Below are 21,508 nucleotides of genomic sequence, written 5' to 3' on the forward strand. Positions count from 1 at the left end.
TACTCTTGGGCAAAAGAATCCACTGATCTTTATAAATAATCACTTTGTTTCACAATGTTCTCTGTGTTTTTGAAGAAAAAGGTGTCCGAGGAATAAAATCTTACTAATATTTTCAGTGTTCTGGGGGAGTTTCAGTCAACAATCTTTTAAGTATAAATTAATTACTTATTTTTAATAATTTAAATTAATTGAATGCATTAAATTATTTGCAAGTCTAAATTATTAAAATAGCATTGATGTGTTATTGATATTTCACGTTCAGGCTGATATTTGTAAAGCTCTAAATATTACTTATCTGAACATAAGTTAGTCACAAGAGTTGTACAAAGACTGTAAATATCTTTGTATATTAAATCTGCCTTTTTGTTAGAAAAATAATAAAACATTGTTTTCAATATATAGTCATAGCAAATAACTGCCTGTGATTAACATTTCAGTATATGTGTCAGTCTGGTAATTACCTATGCATAAGTAAGAGAAAATTCAATAAATTTCATTTCTTACCTGTTGTATCTCCCCCCAAAGCTTTAGATTTCTTATCAAAATCCTGGTAAATACCAACATTTTCTAGTGACCCAGAATCAGATTTTCTGGTCGATTTCTGTACAGGAGCAGAAGGCATTTGAGGTTATTCTTGCACTGTAATTAGCATATACTAATTAGTAATTAGTAAGTATCACCTGAGAAGTTTTAGTTGTTGCTTTGTCTTTATTATAAGCAAATCTCACTCATGCAAAATGTGCATTTACTACTTTGTCTAGAAGCCTTTGGTAATGGAAAACTGAAGAATTATAATACACACATTTTATTTACTAAAATCCCTTTTATAGCATCCGCACTGTCCACTGTCGTATGTTGTAAGAAAATAAACAGACTCAAAAATGGTGTTAAAAATTTTTGAACACTCTATTCTACCACCTCTGCCAGTGCTATCCATTGAAAATTATGGGTTCAAAATATCATAGCTTTAAATGATAGAGAGGGAGGGACAAACATGAACCAGGGCAGGAATGCTGGTGGGGGAACAGCCTTCACAAAAGTGTGTATTACTTTAAAGTTTAAGCAATATACAGGAGGAATCATTATGTCCTAGACACAGAAAAGAATCACTAGGTTATTGGTGTTGTAAGCAACTTTTTCGTATTGCTGTTCTTTACGTAAGTGCACTGTTTAATTTTATTTTAGTAGTTAACCTCTTTAGATTTTCATGTAGTGAAAATATTGTTCTATCAGCCCTACATTTTTTTAAAAAGTAAATATCACGCAAAAGCTTAGGAAAGGTAGCTTGAGATGGAATTCTGAGATGTACTTCATTTCATTAAGCACGTGGCTCTATGTTTTTCAGTTATGCTGTTATTTCACAGCCAGTATACAGTTTCCTGCTTGTAAATGAAAGCCAGTGGGACCCAGCTGTAAAAGCAGCAACCACCAGGCTCAGGAGATCAAGAAGTTAATACTGGGGATGTGTTAGTTCCAGCAAACAGAACCTCTGATAAGCTAAAATCATGGAGTATAACATTTATGTTTTCAACATGTCATGAAAAAGTACAGATTACTACAAACAAAATTTTGCAAAAGCTGATTTGTTTTTCACCATTTATACCAAACACTGCAGAAGAATGTTTAACTACAACAAAAAAGAAAAAAACAACCTTGTTCTTGGGATTAAAAACAAAATTTCAGTAGAACGTTTTCAATTATCTTAAGGTTTTTTTTTTTTTTAAACCTGCAGTTTCCCTTTAAAACCTCAAAAGGGCTTTCACAACTTAGGCCTGGTCTACACTACGGGTTTATACCGAATTTAGGAGCGTTAAACCGAATTAAACCTGCACCCGTCCATAGAACGAAGTCCTTTATTTTGATATAAAGGGCTCTTAATATTGATATCTGTACTCCTCCCCAACGAGGGGAGTAGTGCTCAAATCGGTATTGCCATTTTGAATCAGGGTTAGTGTGGCTGCAATTCGATGGTATTGGCCTCTGGGAGCTATCCCACAGTGCACCATTGTGATCGCTCTGGACAACCATCTGAACTCGGATGCACTGGCCAGGTAGACAGGAAAAGCCCTGCGAACTTTTGAATTTCATTTCCTGTTTGCCCTACATGGAGCGCTGATCAGCATTGGTGGTCATGCAGTCCCAAATCCAAAAAGAGCTCCAGCATGGACCATACGGGAGATACTGGATCTGATCACTGTATGGGGAGACAAATCTGTTCTATCAGAGCTCCATTCCAGAAGACGAAATGCCAAAGCATTTGAAAAAATCTCCAGGCTATGATAGACAGAGGCCACAGCAGGGACTCAACACAGTGCTGCGTGACAAGCGTAACGGAAAGCCAAAGAATCAAATGGAGGGAGGGAGGGGGGACTGAGCACTCGAGCTATCCCACAGTTCCTACAGTCTCCGAAAAGCATTTGCATTCTTGGCTGAGCTCCCAATGCCTGAAGGGTCAAAAACATTGTTGCCAGTGGTTCAGGGTATATGTCATCAACTTACCACCCCCATCAAAGAAAAGGGAAAAAAAATCATTTCTCGCCTCTTTTCAATGTCACCGTATGTCTACTGGATGCTGCTGGTAGACGGGGTGCTGCAGCACTAAATAGCAGCACCCTTTCCCCTCCCCTCCCCGGTGGCAGACGGTATGGTACAATATGACTGATAGCCATCCTCGTCATCATCCCATGAGTGCTCCTGGCTGGCCTCGGTAAGGTCGGCCGGGGGCGCTTGGGAAAAATGGGAATGACTCATGGTCATTCCCTTCTTTAAGCTTTGTCTCCTGGAGATTCAGTCCTGGCAGACGGTGCAATAGGGCTGGTAACCGTCCTCATCATAGCAGCTGGAGGCTGAGCTCCTCTCCCCTCCCATCCCCTTTCAGGTCTAATGGAGATTCTAGACTATCATAGCAATGGGAGGCTGTGCTCCTCTCCCCCCACCCTTTAATGAGTAATGGAGATGTTCTGCCTGGAATATCATAGCAGCTGGAGGCTTCCTCCCCCTCATTTTATCTCACTAAAAAGTCAGTGTTTCTTATTCCTGCATTCTTTATTACTTCATCACAAATGGGGGGATAACTGCCACGGTAGCCCAGGAGGGGTGTGGGAGGAGGGAAGCAATGAGTGGAGTTGTTGCAGGGGCACCCCCTAGAATGGCATGCAGCTCATCCTACAGAAATGATCTCTGGGGCTCTGACCTGGAGCGGCTGTGCTCTCTGGTTCTCTAGTAGACTTGCCCCATAGTCTAGGCAGGACTGACTCTATTTTTAGACAAAACATAAAGAAGGGAATGACCTGGGGAGTCATTCCCATTTTTGTCCATGTGCCCCCGGCCGACCTCAGTGAGGCCAGCCAGGAGCACCCATGACAGCAGCAGACAGTACAATATGGCTGGTAACCGTTACCGCCAATTTCCAAAGCAGCAGACAGTGCAATAGGGCTGGTAACCAAATGCTGATGTGTAGCACTGCAGTACCGCACCTGTCAGCAGCATCCAGTACACATATGGTGACAGTGAAAAAAGGCTAAACGGGCTCCATGGTTGCCCTGCTATGGCGTCGGCCAGGGCAATCCAGGGAAAAAGGGTGCGAAATGATTGTCTGCTGTTGCTTTCACGGAGGAAGGATTGAGTGATAACATTTACCCAGTATCACCCGTGACACTGTTTTTGCCCCATCATGCATTGTTATCTCAACTTAGAATTCCAATGGGTGCGGGAGACTGCGGGAACTATGGGATAGCTATGGGATAGCTACCCACAGTGCAACGCTCCGGAAATCGACGCTAGCCTCGGTACATGGATGCACACCGCCGAATTAATGTGCTTAGTGTGGCCGCGTGCACTTGGCTTTATACAATCTGTTTTAAAAAAACAGTTTCTGTAAAATTGGAATAATCCTGTAGTGTAGACATACGCTTATAATGAGGCCAACCAGCAGCATATTTCACTTAATGATCAAAATGGTATGGAAAGGAAAAACCTCCTTCCCGTGCTGGTAATACAAGTAGCTGAATGACAAACAACAGTGCAACATACCTGGCTAACTTGATTTAAAGCTTCTGCCAATAGTTTCTGGTTGATTCCACATAGATTTGCCACTTTCTTTTGACATTTGTGGTGCACATTCATCCCACACTCTAAAAGAAAGCAAAGGACAGTAACGTGAACTTCATGCAAAATATTGTTAAACAGTAGATCTATCAGAAAAGATTTTTTTTTATTCAATACTTTTGTTCAGAACCATTTTCATAGCTCAGATTTGGGTATGAACAAATTGCTCATTTAATTGATTATGGCCTTTAATAAAACTGCAATTCAAATTTTAACTCCCCACTACCCAACTCATTTAAAACGGAAGTTGCCAAAATCACCATAGAAACAGAGTGGTAAAGCTTTGCTGATTTGGAGTTATGCCTGTTTAATTCAGCTGTAATTTTGGCCCATTATCTTACAAACTAGAAGGAATAATTTAATTATATTTTGTCTTTCTGGCTGGAGAATTATGACGAGAGGGATTTATAGTTAACATTCAGAAAATGCATAGTCAGTTTGGGAGTATGTGCTCAGATACTATACAGTTTGACAAATATACTCAACTGCATTGCATCTGGGGGCTGCTTTCCCTACTGGTACCAAAGAGACAATTTTTCTTGCTCTTGTCTCCTCTTTAACACTGCAATAATCAAAATGCTCTTTAACGGACAGAGCCAAGTGTTGTTTTTAAGACAGCTTTTTGTGAATCACAAGATGTCATACAAACTCAAGAACATCCACAAACAAGAGACATGGACACACTTCACCACAAATTAGTTTTTCTATGGAAAACGCCCTGGCAATTCTCTTTTCCCCATCCTCCATAAAAGCTGAGACTCGAATAGCACAGAAGCCCCTAGAGTACCTTCGCACTTTAATCCTTGTTTAACTAATCCCCAGAGAAGACTGCCGCAGTGATCACAAAAGGTGGGACTCATGTAGTTGTAAACTTTAAATCGATGAGGCATATCAATGTTGAACCGCTCCTTCTGAAACTGAAGGCATATTTACACAAATAAATCACCTTTACAGACATTAGGGGGCTAATCTCTCTCTCTCACACTCCTGTTTATAATTTAAAAATCACATTTAAAAAACATTCACAAATGATCCAACACTGAGTACTTTAAGTGTACAGTCTCTGAAGAAATTTAACATGCTGAGTTTGGGTGAAATGTGTGTCTATCAAGGGGACACTAGATGCCTACTGGCAAATTAAAATTGTTTCAGTCAAAAGTACACTCATTGCAATGCACTAGTCTACCTCTCAGTAGAAGTATCTCTCATGTGTCACATATTTACATTTTATTATGGATGTGAAAAACATACAATCACAAAGAATATTGCCCAGCAGGATAATACAGTAGGAACAGTTCACATAGCACAAAGTATGAAGTACGGGAAAATATACCCCCATTTCTTGCTTGTCCTGAAATCCCTGACCCTCATAACTCCTGAAGAGATAAGCCACGCTGCAAAAACTTTAAGATCAACAAATTTGAGCTGTGTTGTATTTTAAAACCTCCCCAAACCCTATCTGTTACTACATAATTTATTCAACTCTTAAAGAATTAAATCTTGGGGGAAAAAAGGTTTCTGTCAAGGGATTGTAACTGCTCTGCCTTCTCCAGAGTTTCACCCGCTCCATCTCCATAAAATGTCTAGTATCTACAGGAGGCAGTAAACAGCCATTGTTATGCAGCAAAGTACTTCCCGAGTGGATCTTGCTGTTTCCATCAGTCTTGCCACATTTACAATCATGCATTCTTAAAGAAATGTTTTCATGTCTTACCATTGTGTCTCTGCTGTTGGCTGCAGTACCAGTACATCTCCCAATGATTTTATCAATACATTTCTTATGAATAGCAGCATTGCATTCTTCAAGAGAGAAATGAAAAGGAAGAAAACTCATCAGTTAATGGATACAGAGGATTAGGTGCTCCTCTTTGGAAAAGTCTAATACAAAATATGCATTCTCTAAAATCTACAAGTGTTAATCCATATTTCTCAAGTGAAAGTGCCTCTCTCTGTAAGTGAGAGAGATATCTGTAGGAGATTATTGTCTCTAGTTTAGGATCATATGTCTTTATTTCTGAACCACCAGTCTCTCCTGTAGGTGATGCCACCAGCATTTGAGGGTGAGGTGTGTGTGTGGGAAAACATTGCTACATTTGCAAATTTTGGAAACAAAAGTACTTTGGCATCGGCTGATGCTACCATACAGGATACATCAAGATCTACTTTGACTGAAAGGTACTGCTATCACTAACTACATAAGAAATGAATCAAGGGTTTCTTCTGGTTGGAAAAACTGCAATTCTTAAACTCTATTTAGAAGATTTCCCATATGTTCCAATATTTACTAAACACCAAAATGGAAATACTGGACACAATTTTTTGATGTCGTAAGTGGGTGCAGCTGTTGTCTTCAATGATGTTTCACCCATTTACACCAGCAGAGAATTCGGCCCATTAACCTCATTACTCAAGGCTCAATGATGGAAGGGTCAATCATTTGACATTGAACTACAGGGCCCTATGTCAGCACTTAACACTTTATTATTAACATCCATATCATTGAGAAAGTGATTATGCACTTTGTGTAATAAATGTTTACACAGTATATTATCCATGTTACATATACCCATCTACAGAGTAATATTAAAAAGTTGTCATAGTTACAAAATGCATACGGTCAACTCACGTCTACATTTGTATCCCTGCTTGTTAAGTCCCCTGAAAAACAAACAATATGAAAAGAAAATCACAAAGGCAGAAAGTGTAGCTCTAGATATTTGTCTTGTTCAAAACAGATTTTTTAGTTGCTTTCACATGCTCAAGATTCAAGGTTTAAATCACAATATTTATGCTGATTCTATCAGTCTAGGTCCTGTTATCATAAATGTGTCTCAATGCAGCATGTCAAAGGATTCCTGCTTCTTCCTCTCTAAGAAAACATTTATCATTCCTCCAACCCTTCCATAAAAGGTTTGAACATCACTGCCTTATACCCAAGGCAATTATCAGACGATATTCCTTTGAGAAGGTTTTGCCAGTTAATGGGCAGATTTTGCTCCCACTGAAGTTGATGGAAGTTTTGCCAATTACTTCAGTGGGCTCAGGATCCATACTTAAATTATTACCATGGCATAATGTGGGAAAAATGAATGAGTTGAGCTGTTAAGTGCTACAGTACTACATAACATAATACATTGTTCTCATCCAGTGTGATACATGACATGTAACATCAAGGGCTACAGAGTATATCTGAAGCTAGTTGTTTTTTAATCATTTAACTCCCAAGAATAAACCTGAGCTTACATATACTGTTTCCTTCTTACCAGACGAAGTCTTTACAGACAGAGCAAAATGTGGGCTGTCCAAAGAAGGTAGCAATAAACTCATGATTTTTGATGTAATGGATTTTGGCTTGCTTGATAGCTCCTCTCCTATTGATAGTCACAATCCCCTCATTTTCCCTCATTGACTGCTTGCAATCTGGGGAGAAAAATAAAGAAATTGTTTTAAAGTTATACCAAGTTGTAATGACAATGAATTAATACCACCTTCCCAAAAGTTATAATTTAGTCTTATAATTTAGATATATATTTTTAATTCTCTCTCTCTCACACACACACCAACATACAGCACTATGAAATAACAAAATTATCCATATCAGGTTTTAGACCCAGACACATCATAAAAGTTACATGTAAAAGAAGGTCTATGGTCAATACTCTTTCCTTATCAATGTCAAGTTTTTTTTTTAATTAAACAGTAACCTTAAACACTTTTCCTAGTACTGAGTGCATTCAGTGGCATTTTCTTGAACAAAAACTGCTGCATAATTTAAATGAAATGAAAGTGAAATGATGTAAGCAAGCTGAACCAAAAACAGGTCATGCTGATGTTTCAAGTTAACAGAGGAAGAGAGATGGGGGACAAATCAGGGCCCATGCAGCTTCAGAAACACATAAGAGGAAGTGAGCATCTCAGATGCTCCCAATATTCCTTCTTTTAATAAACATGATATATTTTTCAATACTTCTACAGTTGCCCCAGAAGAAAACAACCCTATGGTGCAGCTTTGCGGCAAGGATCCTACACTCCTTGGTGAGGAGTATGACACAAAATTCCATGTATTTTAGCAACTTGGATCATACAGGTCTTGGAGCAACCTTATTACTAATCTTTCATTTTCATGAAGGAGATAACAGAATTCCAAGTAAAGTGATTCTCTTATTAATCCCTTCAGTGACACTTGTTCACAGTCAACTATTTTTTGTTTCAAAATGTAAAGGCAAGAAAAGATATTGGAATGGGATGGTCCTAACTGAGACATTTTAAAGTGGTTAAGAGAGAGTCAAAAAAGACTGGAATTACTGGTATAGCAGTGCACTCAGCCGCAGAAAATGATATATTTTTTCCGCAGGGCAGGGGAGAAGGAAAAGCTGCTCAAGAATGACCCCATCTAGCCAGTTTAGGAAAAGCACAAGTCAGCTATAGAGAACTGACCGGTTGTTCAATGCATTCAGAAATGCTCATCCACTGCTCTTTGTCTGGGCTGGCTGAAAAATTTATAGTAGTGAGTGGTTGTAGTTTGGGATGTAGAGAATTCCACGGTGATGGAAGGAGGAGAAAGTCAGGCAGGAACAGACAAGGGGTAAGAACTGTATCCCTTGTAAGCATAATTATTTTTTAATACGCCTAAGGCTACGTCTACACTATGAGCTAGGTGTCTGATTCCCTAGTCAAGTAGACACACTTGTGATAGCTGTCATCTGAGCTAGCATGTTAAAAATAGTAGTGTAGCCACAGTAGCACTGGCAGTGATGCACAAGCTAGCTGCCTGACCCCCCTGGGTACATACTCAGTATGACTAGCCCATGCCATTGCTGCTACTGCCCATGCTACCATGTCTATCCTTTGATTTTTAGTGCACTAATTCTGATGAGAGCTAGCATGAGTCTGTATGAGTATGAGCACCCCTCGCTTGCAGTACAGATGTAGTCTAAGTTGATTTCAGCCCCGTGATAATACAGCACCGCAGTTGGCGGCCTGCCTTGAAGCATGCTCTCCTGGAAGTCAAAGGGTGTTTTGCCAAAGTCTTTGGTTGAAGCCAAGTTGGCCCCTCTATCAACAAATACTCAAATATTCTATGTATTAGAATAATACTATGATATTCAAAGTTACTGCATCCGACAACCTTCACATTCCCCTACTTTCCCATGGATTTCTGTTTCAGACATGCCCACTGATCTCAGTGATAGTTTTATTTTCCATTCTGAGGTATCGTTTGAACACATACTGTATGCAGCCTCTTAGTGGTGGTGATCTTAAATTTACCTTCAGCGCCATTAATGAAACTGAATTGAGGAGTAAACAGAGCTATTGGAAAATAAAATTTTACAGCCAAAATTGACAAAATGACAAATCTATGACTATTCCAGACCATGACCTATGATGATAGCATTTCTCAAACACTGGTGAAGTACATATTCCCCTTCTAGCATGATGTTGCTTTTGCCATTAGATCAGGTGGCTGTCCCCACCATACTTAAAAAGGAATCAACAAATGCCAGAACTTGGGAGAGTCGTTGTCTGGGTATACCACAATGACAGGAGACTTGTTCTGGGTTTTAATCAGGCTGCAACTTTATTATATAGCTGTCTGGGACTACCTGGCAGTGTAGTATACAGTGCAGGCAAATCCATACTTATTCAAAGCTATTCTTCAGGGCTTCCACCAGCCCCCCTTTGTTTCCATCAAGGTCCCCCAGCTGACCCATGGCTTGGACCTTACCATCCACCAGCCTTGCAAGAGGCTTAAGGAGGGCTATGAGAATGGGGGAGGGTTTGGCTCCCTGCCATACTGATCATGGGAATCCCCAATCCCGCTCCCCCATTCTGTTTCTTTATCCAGTACCTCCTTTTAAGTCCTTTACTGGGTCATTTATCTGGTCACTGGCTGCTCTCCCTATGGAGTACCTGCATTGAACATCTGCCACAAGGAGGTACCAGCCATTTGCTTGGCTGCCTTCCCCCCAACCTCAGCGGGTTCCCAGACATCCGCAAATAGCCTCTTGGCTAGCAGCTCTACTGAGGAGAAAGAACCCATTGTCCCATGTGTGATCATCAAGGGACACCAGCAGCTGCATTGTCCTTGACCTGGTACTGCAGCAACTGCACTTAACGGAGGGCCGGATAGGTGACCCATTCTCTGGATCCTTGTATTGACAAGATTCCTTAAAAGAAAACAAAATAAACTTGTAAGCTGGAGCCTAAATAAATAAATAAATAAATAAAAATCTGTGTTTTGCCAGCCACATGACATTCTGAGGTTGCAGAGAGCCTGCAGCAAACTGGAAATGAGACAAGGTGTCTGCTATGTCATTATCCATGCCCAGCACGTGCTTAGAAGAAAAAACAGATGTTGAAGTTAAGCACTGGAGAACAAATGTCCTTACCAACATTCCAATCCTGTGCAATCTGGAAGTTTGGCAATTGATAACCTGTACTGCTGCCATGTTCTCGCACCAACAGCACACCGGTATATTAGACCCAAATTAATAACCATTTGTTCCTCCACAATGATACCCCCTTAAATTGACTTAGAAAACTTTTCCACACCCACAAGTCTTACTATATCTGTGTAGTGACTCGTATATAATTGTGTGGTCTGGCTATGCCAGCCTTTGCCGCTGCCAGCCGGGCACAAAAAGCCCACCCCGGGGCAACAACCCTACAGCAAAGTTCAGCTCAAAGCCCAGGCAGGTTAATGTCGTGAAAGGGGCCTTCTGTCTTGTCCTTCACTAGGGGTTTCTCCAACTATTTAGCCAGTGCCTGAAATGTGTCCAACAGGTGAAAACACTCATTTGACCCAGCTCATCCTGCGAACAAAAGTTGTGCAACATTTTACTAAATTTCTGAAAAGCTGCACAGGATTCTGAACAGCCCCTGGGCATAGTCTTGTCAAAATAAAATTGCCAGTGGTAGGCGTCTTAAACAACCACCATTATTAAATCCCAGCAAATACTACTACATGCCTGGAGCCCTTTTCTGGCTTGTTGCGGTATGAACAAACCCCTGGTGCCCTTGGTGTTATGCCCTTGAACCACAGTGTGTGATGCCACCTTATTCCAGTTTGCGTTGCTGCCCTTAATGGAACCTTCTTATGACATGCCCCCAAACATATTGGGTGCCCGCCTAATTATAGTCGTATAATTAACAAAGGCCAGGTTGCTGTCTGGGTAGGCCTGTACCATAACACCCGCCTACATGACGAGGGTAGCCTCCCAATTTTTTTCCTGTTCTAGGCTCCCTGGGCCTCTTGGGCAGTTCGCTGTTTTGCTTGCCTTGTCCATGTTTACTGTCTGTAAACACCTTTCTGTGCCATAGGGATATTACATGCACTGGGTAGGTGGAACTCCCATCGGGTAAGCTACTCTGGCAAAACCTGTACTGCAGAGCTCTGCTCCCCTAGAGGCCCCTCGGGAGTGTCTACCCTGTCCCTTGTGGTTACATGCCCTGATGGCCAATGAGTTGCTGTGTGCTCCTTCCCTGTCCTGCTGCTGAAACTTCAGCCCATGCTGGGCCTACCCTGTCACCCTGTGCAGACCCCTCACATCTAGCTGCCTGAAGCTGCTGTTGTAAATGCAAGTATCAGAGGGTAGCCGTGTTAGTCTGGATCTGTAAAAGCAGCAAAGAATCCTGTGGCACCTTATAGACTAACAGACGTTTTGGAGCATGAGCTTTCGTGGGTGAATACATGCATCTGAGGAAGTGGGTATTCACCCACGAAAGCTCATGCTCCAAAACGTCTGTTAGTCTATAAGGTGCCACAGGATTCTTTGCTGCTTTTGTAAATGCAAATTAGCTTGCAGCAGCTGTGCAATACCGTCAGTGACCCCCACTGAAGGTGCCACCCCCAGGTGGGTCTGCCCAGGCTTCTCAAACTTCCAGTCCTGGGCCCAGAGTATTTAATAACTCAATTGGCTGACTCCTGTTTCCCTTAGGTGAACTCACTGAGTGACGAGTTGAGCATGGTCCCTGCACCTGGCTGTGGCCCCTGCAACTGCCACCCTTTGCCAGGCTGGAAGGCCAGATACCACCTCTGTCGCCCATTTCCTCAATCTCTGTGTGGTTATTACACTCACCCCCGGGATCAGCATTACCGCCGTCCCTTGTGTTCGGTGGAAGAAAACATCCTGGTTTTTTTAGGTGACCGTGCACCCTTTGAAGCATTGTAATGCTGTGGAGAAAACTTTAGAAACAACATTACTGATCATTTGCTGCACATCTTAGCTGACCAACCCATTAATGCACACAGCCTGCTTGTCTGAGTCCGTGGACACTTTCCTATGATCATTTGCCTCCCTTAGTCCATGAGGCTGCCGTGGGTTATTACACACACCACGGGCAGTAGCAGTCCACATACTTGTGAGCCCCCTTACCCCTGCTGCAATACTGTCTATCTTGGGTTTCCTTTCAGTCCATGGGCTCCCTTGGGGCTTCCCTGCCTGTGCCGGTCCCCTTTTCAGCAAAAGTATAGGCACATGAGATGCAAGCAGCACACAGCCATGAAACAGTTAAATTTTCCTTGCCTTCCTGCTTTCACATGGAGACTTGTCCCACCCAGGTTTCCCACCTTTATGCACATTCCTGGGGGGCGGGGGTGAGTCATTGCTGCAAAGTTGACCACAGAGCACCTTTTGCAGCAGTTTCTGACGTTCTTCCTCTCTTCCCTCGCCTCCCAACCACAAAGCAGAGCTGTCCTTCTTTGGGAAAGCCCACTCAAATTCTGCCCCACCTTTAATTGTGGTGCAGTCACTGTCCTGAGTCCAGGTGCTGTATCCCTGCCTAATAACTGCATTCACATCTACAACCAAGCTTGGCATGCAATCAATCAGATTTCAGGATTTAAGAGCACCCTCAACTGGTTTTCTGGTTTCACTGGAATGAGAAGAAAGAACCAGTGATCCATGAAATCTTAGAATAAAGGACAGACCGAGTTTTATAAGGTAAGGCGAGGAAGAGACAATTAACTGTGAGAAGAGATCAATGGCTGGTGCTGCTGAATGCAAATAGTTTCCTGAAAAATTTGGGAGCCACTGGCTTAAAACTACTGATGTTTGATCTTAGCCCACAGGAGTACTTAATCCAGAACTCATACTTTAATATTAAATAATGATGATGATGATAATGATACACATAGTAAATCACATCTCTGCTCCAGAAACGAGATTAAGAATAATTCAGTTTTGCTGTTCCAACTTATCTTATTGAAATAGCCAACCAAAAACTAACCCCAACAGCAATTTTTCAATATTTCACTTGCAAACCATATTTTACCCCACTGCTTAATTCTGCTGAGCAAGTGGTATTTTGATATATACAAACACCAAATCTTTGAATGCTTCAGAAAAATCACACACTGAAAAATGTGTGCAAGTATGTAGACTGGAGAAAGGAACATAATACTAACGCTGCCGAATGTTAGTAACATTTTGAATTATCAGATGCATAGAACAGATGTGTCCAGGGGGGTGATTTAATCAGCATTATAGCCAAAGGGGGAGAAAAGCTTTTTCTTGCATAATTGTATCCCAGCAGCCTCTCTTTTCAGGCCTACATTTTGATAATTTAGCTCAATGCAGATGGAAAACATTTAATAAATTAAAGCTTCTCAGGTGGGGAGCTGAATGAAAATATAGCTTCAGGAAAACCTGCAAGATGTGAACCTAACAGAAGAGTTCATCATGAAAATGGGAAATAGTTCTCTTCATGCTGAAGTTACTATAGCAATCTATTACTGTTGCACTCAATTCCTAGTCAGCTGCTGATCAGTACATGGGACAAAATCATAATATGTTTCCCCCACTTGAGGTAAAACTGACAATGTACTCCAAAGAAAAGCTAAGCTTCAGAAGTCAGTGCATACAGGTAGTGGGAAGCATAATTTAAAGCTAGAAGAACAGTCGCTGTCCTTAACCATCGCATACCCATTTTATCTTAAGAATCCTTGCACACAGTATCAATGTCAAAATCTGTATTCCAGAACAACCTGCTTCTACAAGTGACTGCCTTATTAAATGACATATCTGCACTGCTTTGGCCGAAATCAACCAATATATTGAACTATTATTGAAAAGAACATTTTCACCTCTGCTCCAGAGCAAATGGGGAAGTTGGCACAGCAGCTGTTGCTGGACTGCATCTGAGAAGCTAAGACTGCTTTAAAATGATATCCAAAGTGAATTACAGTAAGATTACAGTACAGTCCATTTCAATTCTTTATATAAATGCCTTGTAGTACATATTGCCAGAAACCACTTCAAAAAGCGGAGCTATCATAAGATCAAATGGGAAGAAAGATTTTATTTGTGAGCTGAGATTCAGATAGCAGTAATGGCTGGGAGGAGTAGGCTGAGGAAATGAGTCAGAATTCCAAAGAGTTGGGGGCAACACAAAAGCGTGGGGAACTTTGCCCTTCCCTAAAAGTGTGAAGTCATGGGAAGTGTAACAGAGATTGGTAGGATTTTCACAGACTAGATCCTTGTGCTATACATGCTCAGCACAATCAGAAATAGTAACATACTAACTGCACAATCAACAATTCTGCTGTTGATGGTGTCAGAAAATCCCCCACAACAATTGTAGTTACTATCTAGATTTGTAATGAATCATTTTAGCCTCAGAACACACCATTACATTTAGCTTTTCTAGATGTTTCCTGCCTAGTAAATAATGAGAAAATATGAAAAATATATAACAAATCACTTCTTATTCAAATATCTCCATTTCTCTTCTTAAAATCCAGATCCTTTTCTCAAACTAGCTCTTTTAATACATCTAAAACCTACTCCCAGCATTTATACATTGAGACAGGGGATAAAAATCAGTTCCCAATCATGACACAGCAATCAGACCAGAAGAACTTTATCTATATGAACATACAGTTTTTATTTAAATTCTTCAGTGCCTATTCCTGCTTCTAGGTAAATCACAGTAATTGAAACCAGCAGCATTTCATACTTTTAACAATCTATAATATATTTTATTGAACTATCTAGACAATATTACTAGAACTAACCTAACCACAATGACAACAACCCCCATACCAAGAGGACGATCTCAGTCCAATCAGCCCATTTGTTTCCAAATACCCAAGGAAAAAGCTTTGCCAGAAGCTGACAAACCAATACTCACAGAGACAGACAGAGAGCTGAGCTCTCAAGGTATTAATTTATTCAGTACACAATATGGATTTTTTTCCCGAAAGCCTAGAAATGGGAAAGCAAATTGCAGGATTTGAAAAAAACAAAGAGCTTGCCATGAATGTTTCACAGTGGTGGATTTGTGTGGATAGGTGAAATCCAGTTTTGTGCTAAATGACTGACCAGTTAAAGGAGCACTGCCAATGTAAAAAGAACATATTGCAAACACATTTCCCCCCATGTTAATAATGCCACCTTCAATTTAAAACTTACTAAAGTTGAAGTTCAGTGTCCCTTTAAACCTTCTATTGCATTGCTGTTGGTTTGTTTGAATGCTAACAAAACCCTCCGGGCCAAATTCAATAAAAACGTCCATCTAGAACCTTTGCGCAGCAATACAAATTTTTCCCAAACTAGATTTCTTGCCTTGCACAGGCTCGTTCAGCTCAGAGAAAGCAGTTCTTCAGCCTGGCCCTACACTCTGCATTCATGCTACAGACACACATGCTACACACATACAAATGAATTACCTGTACAAAACTACTTTAAAAGGGAAAACTTTCCAGAATTCTACATTTTAATAAAATAATAAATCTAAATATACATCTGCTACCCTGGATTATTTTAAATTTTTCTTTGTTTACTATGTTTGTTGCTAAAAATATATTTTGTTCACATTTACTTTTTCATCATCACGTATATTCTTGTTCTATGTATTTTAATGTTCTATGTATTTTATTGTATCTGTATCAACTTGTTTGTTCTGAGAGTACTTGTGGATTTGGCTTTGATGACATATTTTAGGTTTCAATACCAATAAAATTCTGCATTTGTTTACTAACATGAGCAGTAGCCTCTTGATAGTGATCTTGCATAGAACATTCAGTCTAAATCTACACCAGCCCTAGGCAGTTATGCTAAAACCTTTTATATGAGTAACTAATCAAAAGCTCTTTTTCCCACAGAACCTTTTAACAAGGCTTATATACATTTAGAAGTTTCTGTACTTCCATTGCAAGGGTAACTGAATGAGTTAGTTGTAATAGCTGTTTTCTTAGACTGCCAGGGCACCTTGCCCTATAGATGACACATTCTTTGTGTGCGTGTGTGTTGTAAGTAAGTGTTGTAAACTGCACACCATGAATTGAGCTGACATCCCATTGCTTTGACTCAGATACTGCAGCATAGTATTATGGGAATACTGCACTTCTATCTACGTTTGAGTGTGATCTAAAGGTCCTGGTCTTTGGTGAAAGTTAATGATGCTGAAGCTTTCTTAGAAAAAAGGCAAAGTAAGGACACCAGTGTTTTAGCAAACTGCCTTTTAAACAAGGGGCTGGGGGACAGATTAAAATGGACAAATCTGCAGTCCATGTATTGAACACCACAGCCAGCACAAGTTTTTAACACCCAAATGGCAGGGGATCACACTGAGTAAAGGAGTAAATAGACAACTTACTTTTCATTTAAAAAATTACAGCTAATGCTCATTCTTGAGAGGTGCTACTGGTCTTTTTTCTCATCATGCTATGTCCTACCCACTAGCTTAGTAGCTTAGGGCTTGATCCTCACCATTAGAGTTAACAGAAGTTTTTCCATGGACTTGAATGGGAGCAGGATGAAATCCCTAAATCCTACTGTCACCAAGCTGCTATTCTCCTCTGTCATACCACCTACACCAGCTGCAAGGCAAACTCAGGATTTCCAGCTGTGATGCTTTGCATGTGAATAATGGTTAAATGGCAAGAGGCAACTCTGTTGAAATATTAAAGTTTTCACCTTCCCACTCCACCCACCTATTGCCACAGCAAGGCGCTATTAGGTAGGAAGTGAGGAGAATTCGAAGGGTGAAATCCTGACCCCATTGATCTCAAAGGGAGTTTTGCCACTGACTTCAATGGAGCCAAGACTTCACCCTAAATGTTTTCATAGAGTTAACATGTCTGAACAGAAATGCTTGATAGTTTTTGCTCTCTGTAAACAGAGGAATGCTATTTTAAAGCACAAGGAGAACCAGTCCATCCTAATATCTGAAAATACATTATCCACCTTCTGTGCATTGGCAAAACTAAATTCAGTTCCCTCTGTCTTGTGGTTTATGGCACTTGGCTGATAATGTATATTGCTGGCTTATTATCTACAGTGTAATTTGTGGCTATGACAGAATAAAATAAATTTAATATTTGATTTGATTTTCAAAAAATCTCACCTTTCAGAGGTATGATTTTCAGGAAGTCCATTTATGTTCACGTATATAAACCATCAATTTACTTGAGGGCGAGAACTGAAAGTTCAGTTTAGTACGAGACAGGTCATAATATACTGAATACAGCATCTCTTAGAGATATTATTCTCCCCCTCTTTCACAGATAAATTTGCTCTCCCTCTCATCTTACAAATTATAGGGCCATCTTCTGACTTTTAATTTATCATCATTATGGTTTATTATTATTTTTAAAAGGAGACAAGAATGCCAAACATGCTTTGTGTACCACAGAGATTGCACTGTATTGTAATTTAGCCCTACCCAACATGCAGATGGTGTTAGCAGAACACCTCTAAATCTGTCTCTTAGTATGAAAAGTAATAAGCTAAATTATATCTCCCCCTCTTAAAATCTCATGTTCAGTTACTCAACACTCCCCACACAACATGTAGAGAAGATGCATTACATTTAAAGCAGTGTACACACATCTTTGAGCAATTCATATTCCCTCCTCCCAACAGGACCAACTAATTTGCTGGCAGTAACTTGTGAAGCATTTGCCTTCTGATATAACTTATAACTCTGAAAAGAAAAATAATTCACTAACCCCTTCTCCTAGAAGCTGAAGTGATCAGCATGGCAATTCAAAGTCCAGAAACTAACAAAACAAAACAAATAAAAAAAGATACTCCAACTGCTTCCAAGCTGCTCTCACACACAGTGAGGCTCAGTCTTAAACCATGCACTGTGACGCTGGGTTTTCTTACTGGATAAGGTCATTAACTATATTTGAATAAACAAGGTCAAGCAAGGCATAAAATGTATTGCATCTGCACACTATTAAGCTGCAGCTGCTTTTCAGGAGCATCACTTCATTTCCTATTATACAATATGAGCGTTGGGGAGAAAGTACATAACATTATAGATCGTGAGGGGGTCACATGCCTTACTCCCCATTCCCATTTTCTGTTGAATGAAAAAAAAGTCACCTGAGTCCCATCCACAATATTCTCTCTTTAAAAGAAAGGTAATATGGAAGGCAAGAAGAAATTCTCAGGATGGGACCATTTGGGGGCCTTGGCTTCAGGTACCTGAAAGTCAGGGCTCTGTAGCCACTGTTTTAAAGAGTCGTTGAAAAAGGAACTTCAAGGACTGGGAAGAAGACCTTTCTGTCTCCAAATTATCTAGCAGGCTTCCTGTCAGACCCTAACCTGCAACAAAGGAACAGGAGTTAAGTGCTACTGCTATATCTCAAGGCAGCCTTTTTTACTTACCATTTTAATAGCAATTTATTCCAAAGAAACTATTCTGTAATACCATATTTGATTTAACAATATTAAACACTGTGACGTTACACCCCATATTCTTTATGGAAATATACTTATGATACAAATATGGCATAACTGAGAGATATGTTATGCAAGATGGATCTTGTAAGGTATCATCAGAAAGGTTATAATTTACTGACTGTGATTATCCAATTTGTATGCATGTATCATTTCTGTATCTAAAGTTAGGAATATTGACTGTGTAACAATTACAACCGTGTGTGTATTTGGGAGACACCCACCAAACAACAGGTCATCAGACTTGATGGGCCATTAGGAAGAAACAAAAAGACTTTGAAGATACTAATCTCTCTCCTTCCTCCTAGTTGTGCCACTACTAGGTCAGGTGGTCCTGTCACCTGATACTAAACACCATCTTGGACTTCTAGTAATTTTCTACTAAAAGGAGGGGGAGGTCAAGACTGGGAACCAAAAGATTTCCGCCTTATGTAAATCTTATTTAAGGCTGGGGAATAAGGCAAACAGGGATCTTCTCCGTTGCCTTCCTGCCCAAGAAGAAAGACTGCTGAAAATACCTGAAGAGACAAAGGAACTAAGCTGAGGGAAAGGCAAGGGCTGAGTTCAGACTATGACCGGAATCTAGTCTGTAAAGAGAAATAACTGGAACTCTAAGCTACAGAAACTCTGCAACGCGCCTAAAACAACATTTAGGGTGAGAAATTACTTCTTGAAACCAGTCTCTGTAAGACCTTAAGCTTAGTATGCATGTTTTGTTTTATTTGCTTAGTGATCTGCTTTGTTCTGTTTGTTATCCCTTATAACAATTTAAAATCTGTCTTTTATAGTTAATAAACTTGTTTTATTATTAAACCCAGTTTGTGCAATTTCTAACTGAGGGGGGGCGGCAAGAAGTTGTGCATATCTTCCTCCACATTGAGGGATGGGGCAAATTTGTGAGGTGACATTGTAAAGATTTCTCTACCACGCAGGACATTATTATTTTGGGTGTACTTTCCAGAGGGGAGCTGCACTTGAGTGCTGGGTGATTTCCTAGCCGAGTCTTCTCACAGACAGCAGTTTGCAGACTCTGTGTGATTCTACAGCTGGTGCATCCCTGCCTGTGTGGGTCTAAGCCTAATACAAGTCTAAGCCTAATACAGTAGGAAACTAAATGCAAGTAAATCTCACCCTCAGAGATGTTCCAATAAGCTTCTTTTACAGACTAGACTCCTTCCTACTCTGGGTCCAGCAATCACTTACACCGCCCCCCTATAGTTACTGTCCTCTGTTCCGGTTTCTTTCAGGCATCTCTTCTGAGCCAGCTGACGACAAAATGGAGGGGTTTCCAGGGCCTTATATAGTCTCTCTCTCGTGGGTGGAGCCCCCCCTCAACAAGATGGAGTTTGCAATCACCTGGGCAAGTCACATGTCTATGAATTATTCAGCTTCTTGCAGGCTGACGCCATTGTTTACATGTTAGTTTGAACATTCCCAGGAAAACTCAGATGTGGAATGGCATTTTCCAAAGTCCATTGTCAGTTAAGTGTTTCTTGACTGGGCACTTACTGAGAAAAGTCCTTTCTCAAGAAGCTGACCAAATGCTTCACTGAGGCTACTTAGAATCAAAACAGTACATAGCCAATATTCATAACTTCAAATCCAAAAATGACACAAACATACAGACAGCATAATCATAACCAGAAGACTACAACCTTCTCATACACACCCCACTTGTCCTCCTCTATATAAGAACTGGTGCAACCATAGGACCCTGGTTGCAACAATGATCTATATGCTCACAGTTTATGTCAATAACTTCACACATATCTTTTATAATGTAGGTTAGAATGACCCAGAAGCAGGTAGCCAAAACTCTTATGTAAAAAGATATATTCGGAGCTAATTACAGGAGGATGTAAAGATCATGCAGTACCCAATTCAAAACAAGTGAAGCAGTGTCCGCCCTGTAGAGTGTTAATTGGTCTAAACTTCTAAGTGTATTTCTAACTGTCATTAAGCAAACACCTCATATGTTATGTTAGTGGAATAATATTTATCTTATAAAAACAAAGCCCTACACAGTCTAAGAAACAAGGTGAAATTTTTGGAAACACTTCAGTGACGTAGGAGCACAAGTCTTTCAAGGGGACTTGTAATCCAAAAACTTTTACAAATCTTATCCTTAGTTTTCTGGTGTAAATTGAAAAAATAGAATGTCTCAGGGAAAACCAGTTTCCCCTACAAGCCTTTCCCCTGTAGTATAAGAATATTAGCACTCTGCTCTCCCTAGTTTTCTAATGTTCCTTTTTAATTTCTCAGCAAGAAGTCATGTCAGCAATAATAAAGGCAAGATTAATGCTGAAAAGTATGTAACACTCCCTAGATATAATGCACAAAATGGCCATTCCAAATACCTTTGTTTTACTGAAACTGCCAAACTTGCCTGATCATAAAATGAAGTACAAAAAGAGAAAGGAAGATTTAGAATTTAGATTTAGATTGATGAGAATAAAGAGCAAACTGTCTTGGATACTGACTTTATCCAAAGGTTTAACAACACTACAGATTAACACTCTCTCTGTGTTAATTATAGGATGATTTCACTAATTCACAACAACTGAGAAATCTACGATTTAACAAAGGAGGCAAAAAAGCACAATGATATTACATCTATTTTTTCCATTTGTTTTGATAATTGCCATTTAGTTTTAATTATTTATCATAGTTCTCATAGCATGCTGTATACTATATGAGAATTTTCATAACAG

The 21,508-nt window shown here is 40.1% G+C and overlaps 1 protein-coding gene across 4 annotated transcripts in view; it reads right to left on the reverse strand.

The window, feature by feature from the left end:
* Positions 1-21,508, reverse strand: part of PRKCD (protein kinase C delta) — a 133,617-nt gene that overhangs the window by 15,693 nt on the left and 96,416 nt on the right. For all 4 annotated transcript variants that reach the window (XM_050957766.1, XM_050957765.1, XM_050957767.1 and 1 more), the window contains 6 exons: positions 7,371-7,527; positions 6,734-6,765; positions 5,822-5,907; positions 4,895-5,024; positions 4,033-4,133; positions 505-601 (listed from right to left, as the gene is read on the reverse strand). In XM_050957766.1, the coding sequence (XP_050813723.1) occupies positions 505-601; positions 4,033-4,133; positions 4,895-5,024; positions 5,822-5,907; positions 6,734-6,765; positions 7,371-7,527 (603 nt within the window). The remainder of the gene's footprint in view (positions 1-504; positions 602-4,032; positions 4,134-4,894; positions 5,025-5,821; positions 5,908-6,733; positions 6,766-7,370; positions 7,528-21,508) is intronic.

The sequence above is a fragment of the Gopherus flavomarginatus genome, chromosome 6 (genome assembly GCF_025201925.1).
Source record: "Gopherus flavomarginatus isolate rGopFla2 chromosome 6, rGopFla2.mat.asm, whole genome shotgun sequence".
Lineage (NCBI taxonomy): Eukaryota > Metazoa > Chordata > Testudines > Testudinidae > Gopherus > Gopherus flavomarginatus.